This window comes from Mirounga leonina, unplaced genomic scaffold (genome assembly GCF_011800145.1).
Source record: "Mirounga leonina isolate KUSES-001 unplaced genomic scaffold, KU_Mleo_1.0 Mir_418, whole genome shotgun sequence".
Lineage (NCBI taxonomy): Eukaryota > Metazoa > Chordata > Mammalia > Carnivora > Phocidae > Mirounga > Mirounga leonina.
This window is the reverse complement of record NW_023270739.1, coordinates 16,202,206-16,225,010: the sequence shown is the minus strand read 5'-3', so window position 1 is coordinate 16,225,010 and position 22,805 is coordinate 16,202,206. Positions and strand designations below refer to the sequence as shown.

The following is a 22,805-nucleotide window of genomic DNA, read 5'->3' as shown; positions in this document are numbered from 1 at the left end:
GTGGCAGCCAAAGGGAGAAGCAGGCTTCCCGCTGAGCAGGGAGCCCGATGTGGGATTCAATCCCAGGACCCTGGGATCATGACCTGAGCCGAAGGCAGATGCTTAACTGACTGAGCCACGCAGGCACCCCTGAAAATCATTCTTTATATTAAACTGAATAATAATTTTTTATTATTACTGAGGAAGTTGTAAGACCCTTACACATACAGAATGCTAACAAAAATGGATACACCCACACATATACCTTGAACCACTTCCAGAGTAACACTGAAAGGAAATACCTTGTCTTCCTTTTGTAAATGTTTGTGTCTCTGAGAATTAGGAAAACAGCATATATTTGAAGTATAGAGGACAGGATATACTTTGGATAATCCTGTGATAAAATCACAAATATATATGTTTCTCTAGTCATCTCTTTTCTAGAGCTGCTGAGTCAATTATAGCCTTAAAAGATGATTTAGAAAAATATATGTATGTGTTATGTATGAATATATACACATATATAGAACAGAGCAGGAAAATGATTTTTCAAACCATTAACATTTTATTTAACAGAAGCAACAAATGGGACATTTCTAGAGCTTACAGTATATTTGATATAAAAATAAGGAATTCTCCAAAATATGTATTAAAAATACAAAGTTTATGGATCTAAGGTACACAGAAAATTTGTTTTACATTTCAGTTACCCAAAACAATAGCTTGTGGTCTCCTCCAATTGCACACAGTGGGAGAGTTCTATGCCAGGAGAGGCCAGATCCGACGGCTACAGAACCAATGAGGACAGGCTACAAAATACGTGAAGAATTACAGAAACTTAATAAATCACCAAAGTTAATAAGTAAAAACTACCCTACAAAAATAAGAAATGCATTGATAAATTGTCTTTGGCTAACACAGAGGAAATAGAATGAAAATATGCTCCCTCATAGGTGAAATACACATTATTTGTCTGCAGCGGGCTAGAATGAAGGATACAAATACTCTATGAGTAAACTGGTTTAGCTTAGACTCAAACATTTTTGTAGCCTAAACCAAGCAAGCGAGTAAAATTATTATGTTTAAATGAAGAAGGAAATAAAAAAGAAATAAAATGCTTCTTACATGAATACTGGCAAAAAGGTCTGTTACCACTGGTGATTTAAACACCAAAAAATGCTTTCTCTTTCCAATATAAGCAGATAAGACATTCACAAATGTCTTTAGTTACATTACAGATTTGGGGGCTATGAGTAGAAAAGTAGAAAACACAAATTTAAAAACACATATGCCATAAAACAACTCCAAATTACCTGAGGATGTCCTAAATGATGAATCTGAAACTGGCTTGCAATTTTGCCAGGATAACCAGTGGTTGCAAACAAGTTCTCATTAATTGTGGACCACCTAAGAAAAGACAAAAATACCCATAGTATCCTAGAGATAACTACAAACTTTTCTAAAACAATTTATTTCTTTTTGCACAAAACCAATAATTTTATAAGTCTAAATTTGTTAATACAGCTTTACAACTGGACTGGATATTTCAGGGAAGTTAGCTATAAATATTTTCTCATTTTGTGAATATTTATTAAATGCTTGCAATGTGCCACTTTGTTAAGTTCCAAAGTTACACAGGTTAGCAGTTCCTTTCTTATAACCAAAGGGCTGACAGTGTGGTGGGGGATATAAACACGGCATCAGACAAATATAAAATATTTCACAGTGCAATACATTAAAAAAATTAATGTTCTTATTGACATTTGTTAGAAGATTAGTGATAAATTCATGCATTTAAACACCTAGAATATTTAGATATTTGAATATTTAAGTTTCAAGATATCCTAGACATTGAAATACCATTAATGAAACAAAAAGTGTTAATATAGCTCCAGCGACATGCCTAGCACTATGATAAGTACAGTGGGGAAGATATATGAAAAAAAGAAAGGATTTGTTGATTAAAAAAAAAAAAAGAAAGAAAAGGCTAAAGTCTGGTTAATATGGGCAGACATTATTAGTTGCTGTCCAACAGCCTTTCTGCCCTTTTTCCATGCTAACGGAACCCCAACTACCTTCTGACAGTGTGACTGACCAGACGGATGATAGGCAATGATAGCAATCCCTAATAAAAGAGGAGTGCTCCTTCTCCTCCTCTTACTTTGGACAAGCTCGTATGAGGCTATGACGCCTGGAACTCTGGTAGTCATTTTGTAACTGTGAAGCTATAGAACCGAAGCCCCGGCACTGTGGACAGCAGAGGGAAAGGGCTGAACTCCTGTTGGCACTGGTGAGCTACTGAGCCAATCCTGAGACTGCCTCCTTCAGAAGCCATCACGTCTCTATGATGTGCTCACATTTCTGAAATCAGAGTGCATCTTACAATCTATGGCATCTTACATTTTGTTGAATATATTTTTTTCTTTTTTTTTTTTTAAAGATTTTATTTATTTATTCGACAGAGAAAGACACAGTGAGAAAGAGAACACAAGCAGGGGGATGTGGGAGAGGGAGAAGCAGGCTTCCCGCGGAGCAGGGAGCCCGATGCAGGGCTCGATCCCAGGACCCCAGAGTCATGACCTGAGCTGAAGGCAGACGCTTAATGACTAAGCCACCCAGGCGCCCCTGAATATATTTTTTTCTAAGTTGTACAAAAAATGATGGTGTCCCCAAGTCCTATAAGTTTATTGGGGGTATTTTAGATTTGATGAAATACAGCATATAAGAAATGTACTACTTGTTTTAGTCTTAGTTAGTAAGTTTTCATGTTACTTGAAGCTAAAAGCACCCTAATGACTACATTATACAATGGAATATTACACAAAAGTCAATAAGAACAAGGTAGACATGTATATTAAGTAGAAAAAAAGTCAGATACATAATATAGTGTGTTCTCATTTAAAGTACAACAATGAAGTTTATATGCATAAACATGGGCCCACCTACATTTTACATCTATCAGAACAAAATATAAGGAAGCATATAATACAAATTGTTGGAGAGGTATTAGTGGAATGGCAATATGTTTTGTATTTTATAAAATTTTCAAAGAAAATGAATCACTCCCTCACCCAGACAAAAAGACAAAAGCAAAGACTTAGTTAGGAAAGCAAAATAACCATTTATCAAACAATCAGTAAACAAACGCCAAAACACCCCCAACACCTCCGTGGAAAGGAGAGGACTGGGAAAGTATTCGAGATAGTGGCACAGCATGTGACGAAATAACCAAATTCAAAAAATTAAATATAACTCCAACAAAAATGGTACATTACCTGAATAAGCAGGCTTGATCCATGTGGACAGGCCTCTTATCTTGAGGATAACTAAAAGGTAACATTTTGTATTTTATGAATTTATGTGCTGGTCTCAAGTAGAGGAACTTAAATTAAGGTTTAAACGGTATTTTTTCTTTAAAGGACACAATGCCCAATGTACTTAAACTGTGACAAAATTCCAAATAAGCACTGGATTAACATAGATGAAACATGATAGAGACACAGACATGATTTAGAACCGTTACAGGACACCATCATTCAACAGAGTCAATGTTTTTCTCTTTTTTTTAACATAAATAAACACTGCTTAGATCAAAGATTTTTTACTTTGCATTGTTCTTCCTGGGTTACTCTCAAAGTAAATCTGCAAAGCATGGGCATCTATCTCTGTTATGTAAAAACTCACAGCTCTGGTCCTTTTCAAGAGACTTGTTTCTGCTCTATAGTGAGGCTCAGGTATACAAGAGAGGCTCTGTGGATCATTTAGCAATAGTGACTGACTTTTTGGGTATGCAACAGATAGTTGCTAAGGAAATACCTGGATCGAGTAATATCCCAAATTAACCAATCACTTCCTGCAACAGCTCCAACTTTGAAGGTATTTTTTAAGCACCAGTGGGCTGACATTAATGGCATCTGTTCTGATTCCAGAGATAAAATAGCCTGTTGAGTTAAAAGATCATAAAACCGGATTGTTCCATTCTTCTCTGCAACCATCAGCTGTAAGACAGAAAAAAAAATTCACCTAATTCACTAGCCAAATCTGAGGCAGTAATTCAGTATTATATATAACATGTAAACATTTGCATATATTACAAATGGGACATCAAACGCAAATGAAATAGGTGAAGCCTATGTAAAAATCTCTGTCAAATATTAAAAAACTTACAGAAAACTGGTGAAAGAAAGACTCAGGAAAGTTGAGTACAATTTTAAATGATGATATATGGTTACTAGGAAATAATAAGTCCAAAGAATCATTCTGGGAAAAGTTACAGCTTTAAGTTATGTGTCTAGAAAGGATAGCTAAGTATGTATTTCTCAACAGAGCTATATTATGTGTTACACATCCTCATTTGTCGTGAGATTGTTTCCAGAATGGAAGGCAGCATGGTGTAAGGAGCACAGACTGGCCTGGGGAGCAAGGCTGCTTCTTCCACTTAAAAGCTAAATGACTGGTCAAATTACAAGTCCTTGATTGGCAGCTTTCTTCTTTCTAAAATGTATATATAAGGATAAGAATAGCTACAGCATTGTTGTGTTGATTAAATGAGTATTATAGGGGGGTGCCTGGCTGGCTCAGTTGGTAGAGCATGTGATTCTTGATCTCAAGAGTTTTGAGTTTGAGCCGATATGTTGGGTGTAGAGATCACTTAAAAAAAATAAAATCTTAAAAAGGTAATACATGTAAAGCACCCAGTACTATGCTTGTCACAAAGCAGCCACTCAATATATAGTAGTTACTCTTACTTCAATATTTCCTTTATTCTAAAATACTACTGATTTAAGATGTTGAATAATGAGCTTGCTCCTTCCTTCCTTCCCTGATCCCTCTCTTCTTCCTTCCCTTCCTTTCTAAGAAATATCTTATCAATGCAAAAATAATCATAAGATAAATTTCAATTTTATAAAATATTAACATGTGAAAAAATTTATTTCTTAGAATCAAAGAAGCAAGGCATTAGGATACCCATTTGTGAGAGTTAAGGTAAAGAGATTGCTATGAATAGATAAGTAGTTGTTGCCCAAATAAAATGGTTTAAAAACTCTCTACATTTTCTGTAAAGTTCTTACTTCCTAATTCTGGTTATATGAAAACATTCCTGAAGGTGTGAAGTAACAGTGGTAGCCTGGAAAGAATGAGAGACAGTGTCAATAATCCTGCGTTCTACTAATCTGTTGAATGACCTGGAGTTTGCTTTTTTCCTACCTGTGAAATGTGGGATAATTACATCAGACTCAAAATGTTACCATATGGCTATAATGTGATATTGTACATAACTGTATTTTCCTAAACCCATAAAACACCATTAAAGTATTGTTACTACTTCTAATAAGACAGATCATGTCTGGCTTAGGACTACTGGCAGTCATTCTATTATTCATTATCTAAGAGACATTTACTGAGCATCTACCTCCACCTTGCCCCACTGCCCACACACACAGTTGAGTCTTATTATTCATAGTAGTTAGAGCCTATTAAATTGCTGCAAACAAGGAATTAGTAAATATTGAACACTGATCCTAGAGGAAATAAAGGGTTGGGTTCTTGTGAGTCTCTGGGCATAACATTTTTGTCAACTGACCAATGCATAATCTGGTATTATGTATTTTTAAAGATACCGTGTTTCATTATACTGATTCATTAACATAGAACTCACAGCTGGGGTGCCCGGGTGGAGCAGTCGGTTAAGCACCTGACTCTTGGTTTTGGCTCAGGTGTGATCTCAGGTTTTTGAGATTGAGCCCTGCATCAGGCTCTGCACTCAGTGCGGACTCTGCTTAAGTTCCTCTTTTTCTCCCTCTGCCCCTCCCTGCCCCCTCTAAAATAAAATAAATAAATCTTAAAAACAAAAGAAAACAAAAAACAAGCCTCAGAGCCAACAGCACTATAGCTCATGCTTGAATAACTAATACCATATTATTTTCTCCATAAAGCACATCACAGCCTTATGGCACTTAGGAACCCTAGACTGCACTTTAGCACTTAAATGCTTTATGCTTGGGGGCCATTTTACATGGTGAAATCATCAACAAAAAGCACAAAAATGTGGCACTAAATAGACCACAAAGAGGACACTTGCTTAGAGTATGAGAGCTAAAACAAGAAGGCAGAGCACTGGCCTCATTCAGCCTTAGCTGTAAATGTGCATCTTAGCCGACTCGAATTTCTTGTTGCTCTGTGCATGTCTGCAACTGTGAAATGCCATGAGTACTAATTTTGGGGTTATAAATAAATTTCAGTGAGTAGACAAACTTGCAGATATAGAATCTGCGAATAATGAAGATCAACTATATACACATGTTTATGCAAAATACTATGCTAATTTCCACAGAAGTCAAAAGTAAAAGATGATCCTTGATACCAAGAAATTTCCCATCTAGAGAAGAGAATTATGAAAAAAAAAAATGACCCTAGAATATAAGTAGAATATTGGTAGTCTTTCCAATTTTGGGATTCTTAATAGAAAAGGTAGAATTTAGAACTTTTCTCTAACAGGCAGAATGTTAAAATAATACTAATTCTACTAAGAATAACATCAGATCAGTTACATGTTATACAACAAAAACAAATGCAACACTGAGCTTTACATGCCCTGCCTTACTGAATCCTCATAACCACTGTATGAAAATATTACTATCATTAATCCCATTTTTCAGAAGAAGAGACTGAGGTGTGGAGTGACAAAAGTAACTTGTTGAAGTCTCACTGCTAGCCTGTGGCAGAGCCTGTATCTGCACTCAGGTCTTGAACCTAGGTCTGTCTGACTACAGAGCACATGTATTTCTTACTACAAGCTAGACTGTGAAGACCGGTGAATGGTTTGGTGTGCTAATATATAGTTGAGGAGAGGAGACCAAGGAAGCGTCGCTAGGAACTAATAAAAATATTTGAGATTTTAAGCCTGACTCAAAAAATCTTAAGGATTTCAGGTATAAATTATGGATTGGGGACAGGCAAAGTCCATCTGGGTCCTAGGTCCTAAATTAGGAGGCGCAATAAAGCAGGTGGGTTTAGAATGCAGCTGTTGTTAGCCAGACTGCTTGGGTGGGTCTTAGCTCTGCTGTATGACCTCGAGCAAATGACCTCTCTGTGCATTAAGTTCTCATCAGTAAAAATGGAGCTAATAACAGCACCTATTTCATAGTATGGTATGAATTAATACACGTAAAGCACTTAGAATGGTCATAGCACAAAACATTCGCTATTATTATAGGTTGAAGTCAGATTGAAAACTCAGTTCTGTTATTTATCTTTTTTAAACTGTGCTCAATTGTGATGATCGATGTTTTTTTATTTTTTTGGTTGAAAGCAGATAGAGTAAAAAAGTTTGGGAACTGCTGGAGCTAAAAAGTTTACAGGGGAATTTTTCCTTTAGGACTTCCCAAAACCATAAACAGAATATGCACTGAATTAAGAGGGGATATAGCTTTTGTAGCACAGAACACTAGTACCTGAACCAGAATAAGGTCAAATCTGTGACTGTGTGGCCTTGGGCAAATTACTTATTAACCTTTTGGTGCTTCAGTTTTCTTATCTATAAAATGGATAGAAAAATGTCACCAACCTCAGAGTGTTTTGTGAGAATTACATGAGAGAACACATGTAAAATACTGAGCACAGTCCCCGGAGCTCAGAAAGCATTCAACAAGTGTCGGTTGTTATAACTCATTTGATTTAGCAGCAATCTACTCTCTTAGAGTCAGAGACTCAGATATCCTCAGTCCCAATTCTCTGATTCTATGACATCCTAAACTCTTGGTTCTGTTATGACTACCTGGTAAAATCCTAGTTCCAATTGTGGTTAATTGGATTTAAGATCTTAATTGCTCGAGATCACTTCTGTGTCGCCTTTCTGTATTTTAGGTTTTTGTGTTTAGGGGTGACATGATGAAATGGGTATTTTAAGATTAGTTTAACTAAGAAAAATCAAAGAGTGGAGAGCCAAAACCTTTGAAACAGCTAAGCCTTGGTAGGAGTTACTTGTGGGAAAAGAAAGGTGAAGAATGCACCTTAATGCAGAGGAATGTGTTCTAGTAATGTGTTCCTAGGGAAGGAAAAATTAAAAACCTGGAAAAGTTTGCATATATAGAAGGAAGACATCAAAAGTAATTTCAGATTTTGAGTGTATGTGATCTACAGTAGGGACTTCCAAACATTCTGAAGTCATGGAAACAATAAAAAAAGGAGGTGGGGTGGGATGGAGTTTTAATGATATACAGAAGTAAAACAGAAATTAACTTAAAGCATATAAAGGAAAGGGACCTGAATCACAAGCATTAAGATACAAGTTTTGGGATAGAAGTTATAAGAAAAGTTCTCATTTCTCATCTAGGTCACAGATTTAAAAAAGTAGCCTATTTGGGGCATCTGGGTGGCTCCAGTTGGTTAAGCGTCCAACTCTTGATTTCAGCTCAGGTCATGATCTCAGGGTTGGGAGATTGAGCCCCGTGTCAGGCTCCGTGCTGGGCATGGAGCCTGCTTAAGATTCTCTCTCTCTGGGGTACCTGTGTGGCTCAGTCAGTTAAGCGTCTGCCTTCGGCTCAGGTCATGATCCTGGAGTCCCAGGATCAAGCCCCAGATAGGTCTCCCTGCTCAGTGGGGGAGTCGTCTTCTCCCTCTGCCCCTCACTCTGCTTGTTTTCTCTCTCTCACTCTGCTTGTTTTCTGCTCTCTCACTCTCTCTCAAATAATAAAAAAAAAAAATTCTCTCTCTCCCTCTCCTACTGCCCTGCCTTCGTTTGTTCTCTCTAGCCTATTGTATTTATACATGGTGATATTAACATTTAGGTAGAATCCCTGTTATACTTCACGTAGACTCACTGCTACAGGGGAGAAATCTTGCATAAAATAAAATATAGGACCTGCCTTCAAAAACAATACTTATACGTGGAACAATCCCTACATATTTAATATGAATAAATAGGAAAATTTTACTCATGCATATATACAGAGTGTACAGTTCTACTGATGAAAGATCCAATATGCCTGAAACAAGGTTTCATGGTATCCCAAGGCTCAGAGAACATACTTACGTAGTCTGGGACATCTCAGCTCAGGATTACCTCCTCTGTGAAGGCTATCAGCAGATCTGATTAATCCTTTTTGTGGGACTTGATCCCAGGACCCCAGGATCATGACCCGAGCCGAAGGCAGATGCCTAACAACTGAGCCACCCCAGCGCCCTGATTAATCCTTTTTTATGTCATGGGTCTACTTACTAGATTTTTTAATTCCAACACTTAAAATCTGTGTTGCTGTATTTACATGTTTTTCTTCCTTATAAGCCAGTAATTGTATAACTTAAGGGCAGGGGCTTTATTCATTCTTTTATCCTCTCTTACACCTAAAGGGCACAGTGTAGGAGAGAACTACCTCTGCCAACAATTGACAAACACATGGTGAAAGAAAAGTTGGAAGAGAAGGAAAAAGGGAAGATACACGCAGAGATGCTCAAGAGGACTAGAATAATGCATCATCAAAGATCAAGTGAGCAGGGTTTCAAGATAGAAGTGACAGAAATGGTTTCCTTATCTGTTAAATGAGGGTCATCACAGTTGCTATCTCATAAGGTTGCCATGAGGATTAAGTGAGCTAACATGAAATGCTGACAATGGGCCAAGCATATTTGGTACTATGTGTTTGCTATAATTAATCAAGCTTATCTTTTTGTGCAAGTATGAGGACAGAAAAGAGTCAATGGAGAAACATGAAGACGTTAGACAGCTATAAAAGCAAGATGCCTAGGGAACTGGCATGAGATCTACACAGCTAAAGAATTAACTTTAACAAGATGAACACAGTAACTTCTTAGCTTCTGGGGAAAGATAAAATAGAGTGATGCCCAAGAGCAGATACTGGCAAATGACAGAACACTTGTTGAATGAGTCCTATCTTCTCAATGAAATAAGAATTAAGGTCAATTGATAATAACTTGCAGTGTATTTTTAGAATTTTAGAAAGCTCTACTCTGAATAGGAGTTGAATACCACTGCAGCTAGCTCAAATTTGCCTTATGCCACAGATGCTTTCTGTTTACATATTATGGCTTCAAGCATGGATTTTAACCTTTTTTTTTTTTTTTAATGAATACTGCTACTAGACAGGCTGGGCATCTGTTTTTAGATTGCAATCTACCAAAGAGCAGGAAAAATGTGCTCTGAAAAATGTCATTTATGGTTGATGGCTGTAAAATAAAAGCTTAATTATAGAGAGTTTTTAACTTACAGAATTCTAGACTAGTCCAAATGCATTTCTGACAATTAGAGTCTCTGAGGTGGAAAAAGTAATAGATTTTTCTCCTCTATATATGCATGTATTACACACGTATATGTCTTTTCAGCTTAATAAAAGAAAGCTAAGTTATAAATAACAACCTTAAAAGTTTCTTCAGGATGCCAGCACACACTCATTCCAGGGGAATGAAGAACAAAATGAGCTGTCTGAATTCCTTCCAAGTTCCAAATCCTAATAAAAGAATAGGAATACAATGTTAAATATTTTTGCTATATCACTACTAAAAAAATGATACTTCATGAATTTATTCAAAGCTATTAACTAGAGATTATAATATATAGACATTTATACCTAAAGTATATGTTTAAAAAAAAAACTAACATAATTATTTTAGAAAATGTGAAAGTAGTATGAAGAATTTAAGTTTTACCATACTCAGTTATGGAAAAAGTCACATTTTCTAATTTAACACTGCAACACAGTAACCAAATTAAATTATTCATATAATCTTTATTTTGTGGGCAGAATCTTCAAGTTTCCAGTTCACTAAATAGGTTGCATTCCTACTTCAGTAGTCATTTCAATAACAATTGCTGCCAGGGGTGCTTAACACACACACACACACACACACACACACACATCCCCCAATACTCCCATTTTTCAAAATAACACATAAAGAAGCTAGTATGAGGTGATGTGATCTGAATTTAGGGAGATAATTTCCATACTTGTTTATTCCTTCTGCTTTTGGCTTTCCATGCCAGGGGCTACTTCTTATCCTATTCTTCTCTGATCTGGCTCACTTCCCCAATTCTCCTTATCAAAGGTGGCCTTGATTGAAAGCTACCAGATTAAACCAGATTAAATGTTGGTTGAAGGAACAGATACCTGGTTCCTCCTATTCTTCCTCTCCTTAATACTACAAATCCATAGTAACAAGGACCAAGCTACTCACTGACATGGCTTTCTATCTCAATTTCTTTCCCAACCTCCTAGTAGAGATCAAGACTTAGAAATCTCAATAATGGCACTCTACTGTGAGCAGTGCTACTCCCCCACCCAGACTGCTAGTTGTCCAGTTCATCCTTCACACTCAGCCAGTTATATCTCACTGGTCCAGAATATGGTAGAGTTAGCATGGCAGGAGGCAGAAGTGGTGAGTGGTTGGCAAAGCACCCACAGAATTCTGGTCTTTAAAAATTTAAATTAAGAATTAAGACAGCTCATTAGAATGCTTAGACCTTTTCTTCTAGGGTTTATAGTTCATATCTCAGTAGGGACTATAAAACAATTTCAACAAACTTAAGGAATGTATGTTTAAAGTATAGGGAAAGATTTACTTCAAAAACAGTAGACACATGTATTGAACAATGCTACTATTCTGTGCCAAAGCACATTATTGCAAATATTTTTTCTCCCATGTAGAAATTATAGGGTCTCCAATCATGAAATATCAGTTACATATAAACTAACACAAGTGTTTTTCAAAATGATTATCTACTTGATTAAATAATTTAGAAGCATACTCTTTTCTCTTGCCAAATCAACTTTTCATCTATATTTACTATACAAGGGAAACAATTAAAATTTCATTGAAGAGGGGAATCACAATTGTGCAATTGTGTTTCACTTCCCTCAGTGAATAAGATTATTAATTATGGCAACTGATTATTTCTTTCTTCTCTATTCCTCTTGCATAATAAAGTGTTGGGATAGCATATATTTTACTACTATTGAAATAGTAGGAATGTCTTGCAAATTCAGTGAGTCTCATGAGAGAATGGTTTAAAGGCTCCATTCTTTTGAACTTATTCTAATATGTATTTGATTTTTGTTTGCTATTATATAAATTGAATAAATATGTATCAGAATATTTTCATGATTTTTTTTCTTTCAAATGAAGAAAACCAAAGAGGTAGAAATTATGAATAAGGATATTCTACAAAAACAGGTCAGTTAATGAAGTGTATTTTAATTTGGTCCAATGAACCAAATTTTAGTCTAATTTTTAAACAGTATTTTATCCTGACAGAACTTGATGCTTAAAAAACAAAACAAAACTGACTTAAAAATGAGGAGGGTGATCCAGATTACTTTACAGGACTAGGATAAAGTGATTTATGGTTTATATTTATATGCTTATTAAATAATTCTCAGTGGTTGCATAATCTAAGTACTAAGCACGCAAAATACAACAAATTGGGCTGAAATGAGTTATCATAACTAAATAAGCTACAGATGGTACACTTTAAGTTGTTAAGTCTTATTTCCCTTTTTGATAGATTCCATAATTAAGTTCTTCTCAAATCCTTTTGTAGAGCTCAACTCATTTTTCTGTCGTTACTTCATGGCTCATCTAGTTAATATTACTTCCATCAGATAAAATCACATTCTTTTATTTTTTGGATAATTTTTTTGCAGTTCACCATACATCATAAAAACACACAAATTTTAAGCATAGAGCTCAGAGAGAATAGCACCCAAATTAAGAAACAGTATTTCCAGAACTCCAAAAGTCATCCCAGGCTTCCTTTTGATCATACTTCTTTGCTTTCTCACAAAAAGCACCTACTATCCTGACTTCTAACAGCATAGTGTACTTTTGCCTGATTTGAACATCATAAAATGGAATCACATAGTATGTGTTTTCTTGGTCTGGCACCTTTCACTTATCATTAGATTTTGTGAGATTTACTAACATTGTTGCATGTTGTTGTACTTTGTTCACTCACATTGCTATATAGATAGTATTCCATTAATTAAGTACACTGTAATGTATTTACTTATACTGTTGACACTTAGGCTGTTTCCAGTTATAGTCATTGTTAATAATGCTACCATAAATCTTCTTGTATGTTTTTTAGTGAATACAGACACATACCCACTCCCCCTACACACACACAAACACACACCCACCCACCCCTGCAGAGTATATACCTGAGCATGGAATTGATGGATTATAGCTTACAAATATGTTAAACTCTAGCAGGTATTGTCAAATAGTTTTCCAGACTGATCGTACCTTATTTTTCTTTTTTTCCTCTCATATTTCTTTTAATTACCAACAGAAAAAAACCTACACTTTCTCTGACAAATTTACGACAAAAACAATTACTTGACTGGCAAAATGTGCAACTTTTCAGTTGGTCTTACTTGTAAGGCAGATTTTTCAAATCCTCCCCTTTTTCTTGCATATTATGTTATTTTCACGTATCTATGTATGGATTAATTTGCACAAATTTTAAAATGTTGTGAATACAATGTGTAGTCAAAGCTCTTAACTGACTTCCTTCTGACAGATTCTTCCTTTTTCCCTCTGTAGAATTGACAGGAATAAGAAGGCTGTTTTCTAATAAGCTCACATGTACATTTGTTGTAGACTTACCAAGAGGGAATATGTTTTTTTTTTTTGCTTAGTAAACCACTGTAAGGGGTGTAAAACCCATGCCTATTTATTAGTATAATTACACAGTAAGTATTATGTAAGCTGATAGAATATGAATGTGAAAGAGCTATTTCAATGAAACTAAGTTGATGGCAACTAACTAAAGGTAAATTTCTAATTTAAAATTGCTCTTAAATTAGGAAGATGTGTCAGTTACAAAAGATTAAGCAATCAAAGTAAAAAGTCTAGATACATTTGAATTAAGAATACTTAGCAAATGTTTTCACTATAGACACTATTATGGGTGTGGTTCATGCAAAAAAAGGTCCAGTGCTCATCAACAGACTCATAAATTACAGAAAAATAAAGGTCTTGGTCTAAAATTAAAAAATCGGCAATTAGCACATTGGTAAATTTTCATCCATATGTTGTATATTAAAATAAGGTGGATAGACAGTCTCTTAAAATGATTTCCTGAGTTAACTCACATTTTTAGACTAGATCAGTTTAATTAATTAAATTTTAATTCCAATGTAGTTAATATACAGTGTTATATTAGTTTCAGGTATACAATAGTGATTCAATAGTTCATATATTACTCAGTGCTCATCAAGATAAGTATATTCTTAATCTCCTTTACCTATTTCATCCATCCCCCACCTACCTCCCCTCTGGTAACTATCAGTTTGTTCTCTGTAGTTAAGGATCTGATTCTTGGTTTGTCTCTCTCTCACTTTTTACCCACTTCGTTTAATTGTTTTGCTTTTTTTTTTTTAAAGATTTTATTTATTTATTTGAGAGAGAGAGTGAGCTCCTTGCTGAGCAGGGAGCCTGATGCGGGACTCAATCCCGGGACTCCAGGATCATGACCTGAGCCGAAGGCAGTTGCTTAACCAACTGAGCCACCCAGGCGCCCTATTTGTTTTGCTTCTTAAATTCCATATATGAGTGAAATCATATGGTATTCGTCTTTCTCTGACTTATTTTGCTTAGTACTATATTCTCTAGCTCCATGTATAATATATATATTATACAAATACACATGCACACACACATCTTCTTTATCCATTCATTTATTGATGGACACTTGGCCTGCTTCCATAGTTTGGCTATTGTAAAAAATGCTGCAATAAACATAGGGGTGCATATGTCTTTTCAAATTAGTGCTTTTATATTCTTTGGGTAAATACCCAGTAGTGTGATTCCTGGATTGTAGGACAGTTTTATTTCTAATTTTTTGAGGAACCTCCATACTGTCTTCCACAGTGCATGAGGGTTCCTTTTCCCCCACATCCTTGCCAACACTTCTTGTTTCTTGAGTTTTTGATTTTAGCTATTCTGACAGGTGTAAGGTGTTATCTCATTGTGGTTCTGATTTACATTTCCTTGATGCTGAATAATGCTGAGTATCTTTTCATGTGTCCGTTGGCCACCTGAATGTCTTCTTTGGAGAAATGTCTCTTCATGTCTACTGCCCATTTTTAACTGGATTGTTTTTTTTGCTGCTGAGCTGTATAAGTTCTTTATATATTTTGGATACGATCCCTTTATCAGATGTGTCATTTGCAAATATCTTCTCCCATTTGGTAGGTTGTCTTTTAGTTTTGTTGGTTGAGTTTACTGACTTTTTGATTATTTAACGAACTATAGGTTTAGACCATGTCATATAAGAGAGTTTCTACTGTAACAGGAAAAAAAAATAATAAATTTGAAAATTCATATTAATATTTTCAAATTTATTGCTAATTAATTTGTTTATAATGAATAAAACTACTTAAAGTTAATTACAACCACAGAAGCATACTTTTCAGGGAAGTGGTATGTCACAAAAAAAGAAAAGCTGTAAGGATTCATAGTCTTCTTTTTTTTTTTAAAGATTTTATTTATTTATTCATAAGAGATAGAGATAGAGAGAGAGAGAGAGAGGCAGAAGGAGAAGCAGGCTCCCCGCTGAGCAGAGAGCCCAATGTGGGGCTCGATCCCAGGATCCTGGGTTCATGACCTGAGCCGAAGGCAGAAGCTTAACCATCTGAGCCACCCAGGCGCCCGATTCATAGCCTTCTTAATAGACATAATCAAGCACATGGAAAGATAATAGATTATAGAAGTATAACGTCAAATTTAATTATGTTTTTTTTTTAAAGATTATTTATTTGACAGAGAGAGACACAGAGAGAGAGGGAACACAAGCAGGGGGAGTGGGAAAGGGAGAAACAGGCTTCCTGTGGGGTGGGGAGCCTGATGCAGGGCTCGATCCCAGGACCCTGGGATCATGACCTGAGCCGAAGGCAGACGCTTAATGACTGAGTCACCCAGGCGCCCCCAAATTAAATTATCTTGACCAAAAATCAGGAGCTATATGAGATACACCATATACCTATTTAAATGTTTGCAAGGGAAATTTCAAAGAAAAAGATTTAAGGTAAAATTAATTTACTGACATATTAAGTCAATACTATAGATTAAATCAAAGAGCACTAAAGTACAGATAGTACTTCAAGTAAAATAAAATAAATGACAGTTTTGACCCAGTTTGACTATAATTATAACAAACACCTCCAGCCCTCCCAACTCTGTGGTCCTAAGTTGAACTCTTAGATTTTAGCTGTAAAATGTACAGATGGAGAGCTGTCCAGATCTAAGATTATGAATTACACTTTACTTTTGGTAGTTAATTGTTAAAATTATTGCCTCATTTCAGGCTGAGTGCTCTTCAGAACATTAAGTATCCCTACCATATGGTATTTAAATGTAATTGTCCTATTCAATCAATAAAAAGGTCCCATAAATTGGGTGTTGGCATACTGGAGATATCCTAGATATTCTCAAGGGTCTTTTAAATTGACAATAGAGGGAGATGTTCCCTTTAAGGATTTGAAAGGAAATTTCCTGGGTAATACTCTGCTCTTTTTATTTGTTCTCCATTTTTTTTTTTTTTTAAAGATTTTATTTATTTATTCAACAGAGAGCACAAGTAGGCAGAGAGGCAGGCAGAGGGAGAGGGAGAAGCAGACTCTCCACTGAGCAGGGAGGCCGACGCGGGGCTCGATCCCAGGACCCTGGGATCATGACCTGAGCCGAGGGCAGCCGCTTAACCGACTGAGCCACCCAGGTGCCCCGTTCTCCATTTTTTTATTGGCATCTCATTGTCTGTTAAGGAGTTCACTGTAGAAGGAAATTTCTGCTACCAAATGTTTCTGACAACACAGAAAAAAGAAGGAATGGATGACATTAAATGACACATCTGTATCCATTTGGCCTTCTCTAACCAGTAAAGCAAAAAATACTCACTGTAATCTTTCTAAGAGACTTGACTGGATCACATGAATCACTACTGATTAATTAAATATGAAAGCAAGAAAAAAAAGGAACGGGAGGTACTTTACAATGTTACTGGGTGCAAGAAAGGGTCTTCCAATATTCTTAGACAACAAACACTTTCTTCATTGAGTTTTGTGATAATAAAATGAAGATCTTCCCTTCCCATTTCCAAATAATCGATCGCTAAGTCACTCGTTACGTTCTGGATAATTTAAAAAAAAAAGGGAAAACAGTATATTTCCTTAGTAAGTGAATGTAGAATTAGGAAGAAGTGAAACAAATTATAAAGTAATTTAGGGCTAAAATGTCTGGTTTTAGGTGCAAAAGGAGTTCAGAGGTGGGAAACCACATTATTGAAGGCACAAATCTAGGGATTAGATGGGCAAATCTTGACAGTGGGTATGATAGGTTAGTGTGGTGAATAAATAAACTTTGTCAGCTGGGCAAAAGCTTTTTACAAAATGGCATAATAGTATAAAAGAAGAATTTTGTATAGGGTACTTTCAGTATGTGTCAGTATTTCACATATATTGAGAAATAACATTAGCCTAATTTTGCTTTGTCTTTTTAAATGCTAGAGACTACTAAGCAAGTGGTATTAATGTACTACTATTAATGATAAAAGAAAAGGATTACCAGAAATTTTATTGACTTGAGTGTAAGAATTATAAGGAGGAAAATGAGAGATAATTGCATTTGCTTATTATTTGATCCTTCAATAACAAAAAATAATGAGTCAAAAATAGAGTCAATAATCAAAGGCTGTGGATGTTTTAGAGGGGAGACAAAGGAGGCCTGTTTCAAACATAACACTAATAAACCAACTATACCATACATAAAATAATCTACTATTGTAAATCTTCACAAAGCCTTAGAAGAGTTAAAAAAATCTTACAAGCTCAGGGCGCCTGGGTGGCTCAGTTGGTTGAGCGACTGCCTTCGGCTCAGGTCATGATCCTGGAGTCCCTGGATCGAGTCCTGCATCGGGCTCCCTGCTCGGCGGGGAGTCTGCTTCTCCCTCTGACCCTCCCCCTTCTCATGTGCTCTCTCTCATTCTCTCTCTCTCAAATAAATAAATAAAATCTTAAAAAAAAAAAAACTTACAAGCTCACATGTCGTTGCTTCATTTTGTTTCCTTGAAATTATAAACAAATTCAGCAGAGACTACAAGTTTATCATCACAGAGGTGAGAAACTAGCTGAGGCTGCCCCAGGGGATAATTAACAACTTACATAGACAGATAGATTTTTGAAGGATAGGAGTTGTGAGAAATTTTGTCATATTTAAAAATAAAGCTCAAAATTAAACTCTCAACTGCAAAGAAATACCATATGGTAGTTTTCAAACAGATCATATATAATGATTTCATCTTCAAGGAATTCAGAGTAAAAGGACCTTCCCTTTAACTAACATAAACACCAGTAATATTATCCAGGAAATATTAGCATTTCATTATTTCCAAGAAAAATTTTGATATATTTTATAACCTAAAATTTGACTCTTATGTTGTAAATGAGGGAAAGTAGTCCTTATTAGTGACATAAACGAGCTTTCAAAATAAACCTGAAAAATGTTTATGGATCTGATTCTCATTTATACAATTCACTTACTGCAACCACACGAGGGCCACATAAAACAAGCTTAAATTACTGCAATCACTGATACGGTAATACACTTTATGAAATACTGGTTTTGTATTTCATCTACGAGGGGACATGAGAGAGAACAAAGAGTTGAATATTACATAGTGTGACTAGTACACAATCATAAAAATTTAGAAAAATCTTGCATCACTTTAAAACTTTTACTCTATTATAATCTTGCATTAACAGACTATTTCACTGCATTGAATTAAAAAAGGTCTGCAAATGTGATCAACAGATTTTAGTATAAGTTTTGGATAGTACTTATAAAGACACAGAATCCTTACATTCCATTCATTGGAGGTAAACTACTACCAAACCCAACACAAACTTTATTTATCCCACTCTTAAAGCTCTTGTTATAACTGTGCAATAATTGATCTTGATTCAAAATGTTACAAAAATTACATGGAATTTTAGAGGATAAGCAGAGAATTTTATTTCTGCAATTATTTAACCATAACATTATAATAAAGAATATAAACTCTCCTGATTTCACTTTGTACCTGGAATTATTTAGGCACAGTTTATTTGCTCCTGAATAGGGATTAACCTCCCAAGGAACGCTTGGTTCTCAGTCCCCTTCTCTCTGTTTCCTGCAAGGACTATTTTTAAAATAAATCACATATTTTGTGATCCCCGTTGGGGTGGGGGTGGTGTCGGAGCACCCCATCTTAGCTATGGATTTTGAAGACTATCAAATGTACATGAACAATGGTAATATGGAAAGAACTTGGCTAGCATGGGGTACACAGAAGACATTTCATAAACATTCTTTTTCCTCTTGTACAATTTTTCAAAAAACAGTACAACTGGCTTGGTGAATATTTTAGGTAATTTAGTATTCCCTTATTCAATGATTTGATTATATTCCTAAAAAAAAAAAATCTTATTTTTTATATGCTACCCCTCTCCCATTCTTTTTAAAAATGATGACAGCTAGAACATGACAGCTACTAATATCCCATGTTTTATAGACAAAATGAATAGCACATTACATGTTTCTATTATTTTAGTCTTAAACTAAGAATTCCTTGGTTTCTAGAAGCCAATTTTCCTTCACCATAAATTTTATCTAATATTTAAAAAGACTATTGGGGGCGGGGAAAGGGATTTACTTCTGACATTCTTTGTAGTTACAGTGAGTACTGGGTCTTCTATTTCTTTTATATCTCCCAAAGTACTAAATGTTGGCTATACTAAACATGTTTAATAAATACTTGTTGATCTGACTTGTTCTTACAGAACAGTACTGTTTTTAATATACAAGAACATCTGTTATTTGGCACTGACTGGGAATAAGATGTTCTGTGTTAGTGAGTTTTTAAAATAATAAGCTTAACCTATCAAATACTTAAATACCATTTTTACCTTCTTTTGGAGGTATGGGATAATTAGTTTTTCTAAATGAATATGCACTTATTTACTTCTCAAATATTATAATAATTTTAACCTCCTTTTGATAATGCTGGGTCATAATTATGAACACCGGTACTGACATCTCCCTGTGCATATGCATATACATACATGTCTATGTACGTATGCATATGTATTTGAATATGGTGGACACGATGAGGGACCACAAAAGAAATGGTATCAAACATAAGGCTGAATGGCTAGCAGTGCCATGATTTACCTGCGAATTTTTCTTAAACACAACTCCTGTTAGATGCTTTGTTTGGTGGTGGCAAGATGCTGTGACAGGTACAGACTGGTATTCGTTCCTTCGCCCACTCACTGAGTACCTGCCACAAGGGCATCCTTCTAGATGCTGTGATGATGCTAAGGCGGTAAAACAAGGCTGACCCTGTAAAATACTTTATTAGTGCACAGGCCAGAGCGGTCTCCTCTAGAATAATTTTCCTTATCCTCTACAGAAGTCTGTTTCTCTTTACTCTTCTTCCTCATCTATAAACTGGGCTAATGAAGGATAAAGAAGGAACATGACATCTTCATTTCAAGAACTGGTACTAGAATGTTTTAGCAAAGGTATCTCAAAAATTATAAATTCTTCACAAGCAAAAGATAACACTTCTGTAGACATGACTCTAACTACATTTCTATCCATTTTATTAAGCCCTACATAATGTCTGCTTTTGATCAGAACACACAGGTAATCTGAATATCTGCCTTTTCAATAATATAAAAAGACTAAAACTTAGAGTGTTAAAGTAGAAACAGCATAATGAGTAAGCTAGATTGGAATTGGAATTCCCCTCTACGTAAAAGGAATAACAAGAAAACCTACCACATAAGGTTTTTGAAGATTAAATGGATTGATTCATTAAATGAGAATGAAATTTAGAAATACGTCAAAAGGTGGGGGTGTTTCAAGATAGAAGATATACTTTTTGCAACCTTTGTTAGTATTCCATCACATGGCACAACAGTGAATTATTCTGATATTATCCATATAAAAACTGACTGATTTGCAAGAATGTTATCCTTCCTTAGTTTTTCAACTTGACATTCTATAATTTGTCTTGTGTTATTTCTACTTTGAAACGTTATATCCCTCTTTCATTTTTTTCTATTACTACTGACATGAGTTTTATTCTAATAACCATAGCTTTACTCAGGGCTATGACACTGCAGAACTCCAGATGGCACTATTTACATTGTACCTTATGCAAACCATATCCCTGAAACTGCACTGGCAGCCTTGCCTCTGCCTTCCATTTTCCTGTCATCTTATATTTCTCATATTCAACTTTATTCATTGTAAAGAGGGACAAAGACTATCTCACTATGTCTTCTTAATGTAGTATACGTAAGTATACTGAGTATACACACACTGCAATGTTATTCTATAACAATTTGTTTTCTTTTTATAGAAATGTATAGTACAATTAAGGTACTAAAATTATTTCTGATGGTTTTATACTTTGATAGCTTATATTTTCATGAGTTTAAGACTGTATAGCTGGCATTATAAAATATTTTAAAAGGGGGATATTAGGCCTGATAAGGAACTGCTAACTTAAACGAGAACTCGATTTTCTTATAAACTTGCATAGATCACAGAATACTAAAACTACATGGAAGCTTAGATAAAATTTATCATCTTCTATAACATTTCAGACTATGAGTAACACCCTGATTCACAGTTTGAATTAATGAAGTTATATTACAGAATATAGAGAAGTAAGAAAGATCTAAAATATTTTTAGATATGAATACCATCTTCTCAGAATAAACTTGAAAATAGTCACTCAGGCAGGTGAATGCAGGTACTAGGGCCAGACTGCCTGATATGCCTGTTCCTCTACTTAACAGCAGCTCTATCCCTTTCCACAAATTACTTAGCCTCTCAGTACCCCTATCATGTAAAATGAGCATAAAACAGTACTTATCTCAGAGTTGTTGTAAAAATTAATTAAATTTACATAGGTAAGGTAATTAGAGTGGTGGTTAACATACAGTAAAGCACTCAATAAAATGTTTAGTAATACTTTGCTTATTAATATTGTAATTCATTTGGGCACCTAGGTGGCTCAGTTGGTTAAGCGTCTGCCTTCGGCTCAGGTCATGATCCCAGGGTCCTGGGATGGAGCCCCGCATCAAGCTCCCTGCTCAGCGGGGAGTCTGCTTCTCTCCCTCCTTCCTGCTTGTGCTCTCTCTCACTATCTCTATTTCACTCAAATAAATAAATAAATATTAAAAAAAATATTGTAATTCATTTATACAAAATAAAATACCTTTGTCAGTCTTGGAGAAGCCTGAAATTGTTCTGAAATGATTATTCACAGGTTTAAAACTAAGTCAGTGATTCCCCCTGCCCTTCCTCTCCTCTTTCCTCTACCGTCCCAACACTCCAAAGAAAGAAAGAAAAAAAAAATAAGTCAGTGATGACTGAGTACCTAGCACAGTGCCTGGTACACAGGAGATGTTTGATTATTTGCTGACTGAAAGAACTAGTCTATAGATTAATTTATTCAATACATTTATTTGTTCTTTTTTTTTTATAAAGATTTTTTATTTATTTATTTGAGAGAGAGAATGAGAGAGAGAGCATGAGGGGGGGGGATCAGAGGGAGAAGCAGACTCCCCGCTGAGCAGGGAGCCTGATGCGGGACTCGATCCCGGGACTCCAGGATCATGACCTGAGCCGAAGGCAGTCGCTTAACCAACTGAGTCACCCAGGCGCCCCAATTATTTGTTCTTTATAACGAGATAAACAAGTGACAATTTTTTAATCCATAGATTAACATACTAGTATAAGTAAGAACTATCTTCATCCTG

At 35.4% G+C, this 22,805-nt stretch overlaps 1 protein-coding gene across 3 annotated transcripts in view; it reads right to left on the bottom strand.

Annotated features, from left to right (window-relative positions):
* Positions 1-521: 521 nt before the first annotated feature.
* NUP37 (nucleoporin 37) overlaps positions 522-22,805 on the bottom strand; it is a 42,361-nt gene continuing 20,077 nt past the window's right edge. For all 3 annotated transcript variants that reach the window (XM_034987719.1, XM_034987720.1, XM_034987721.1), the window contains exons 6-10: positions 10,355-10,445; positions 3,796-3,977; positions 3,255-3,305; positions 1,293-1,386; positions 522-788 (exon numbers count right to left, since the gene is read on the bottom strand). In XM_034987719.1, coding sequence (XP_034843610.1) covers positions 675-788; positions 1,293-1,386; positions 3,255-3,305; positions 3,796-3,977; positions 10,355-10,445 — 532 coding nt within the window. In that variant the 3' untranslated portion in view covers positions 522-674. The remainder of the gene's footprint in view (positions 789-1,292; positions 1,387-3,254; positions 3,306-3,795; positions 3,978-10,354; positions 10,446-22,805) is intronic.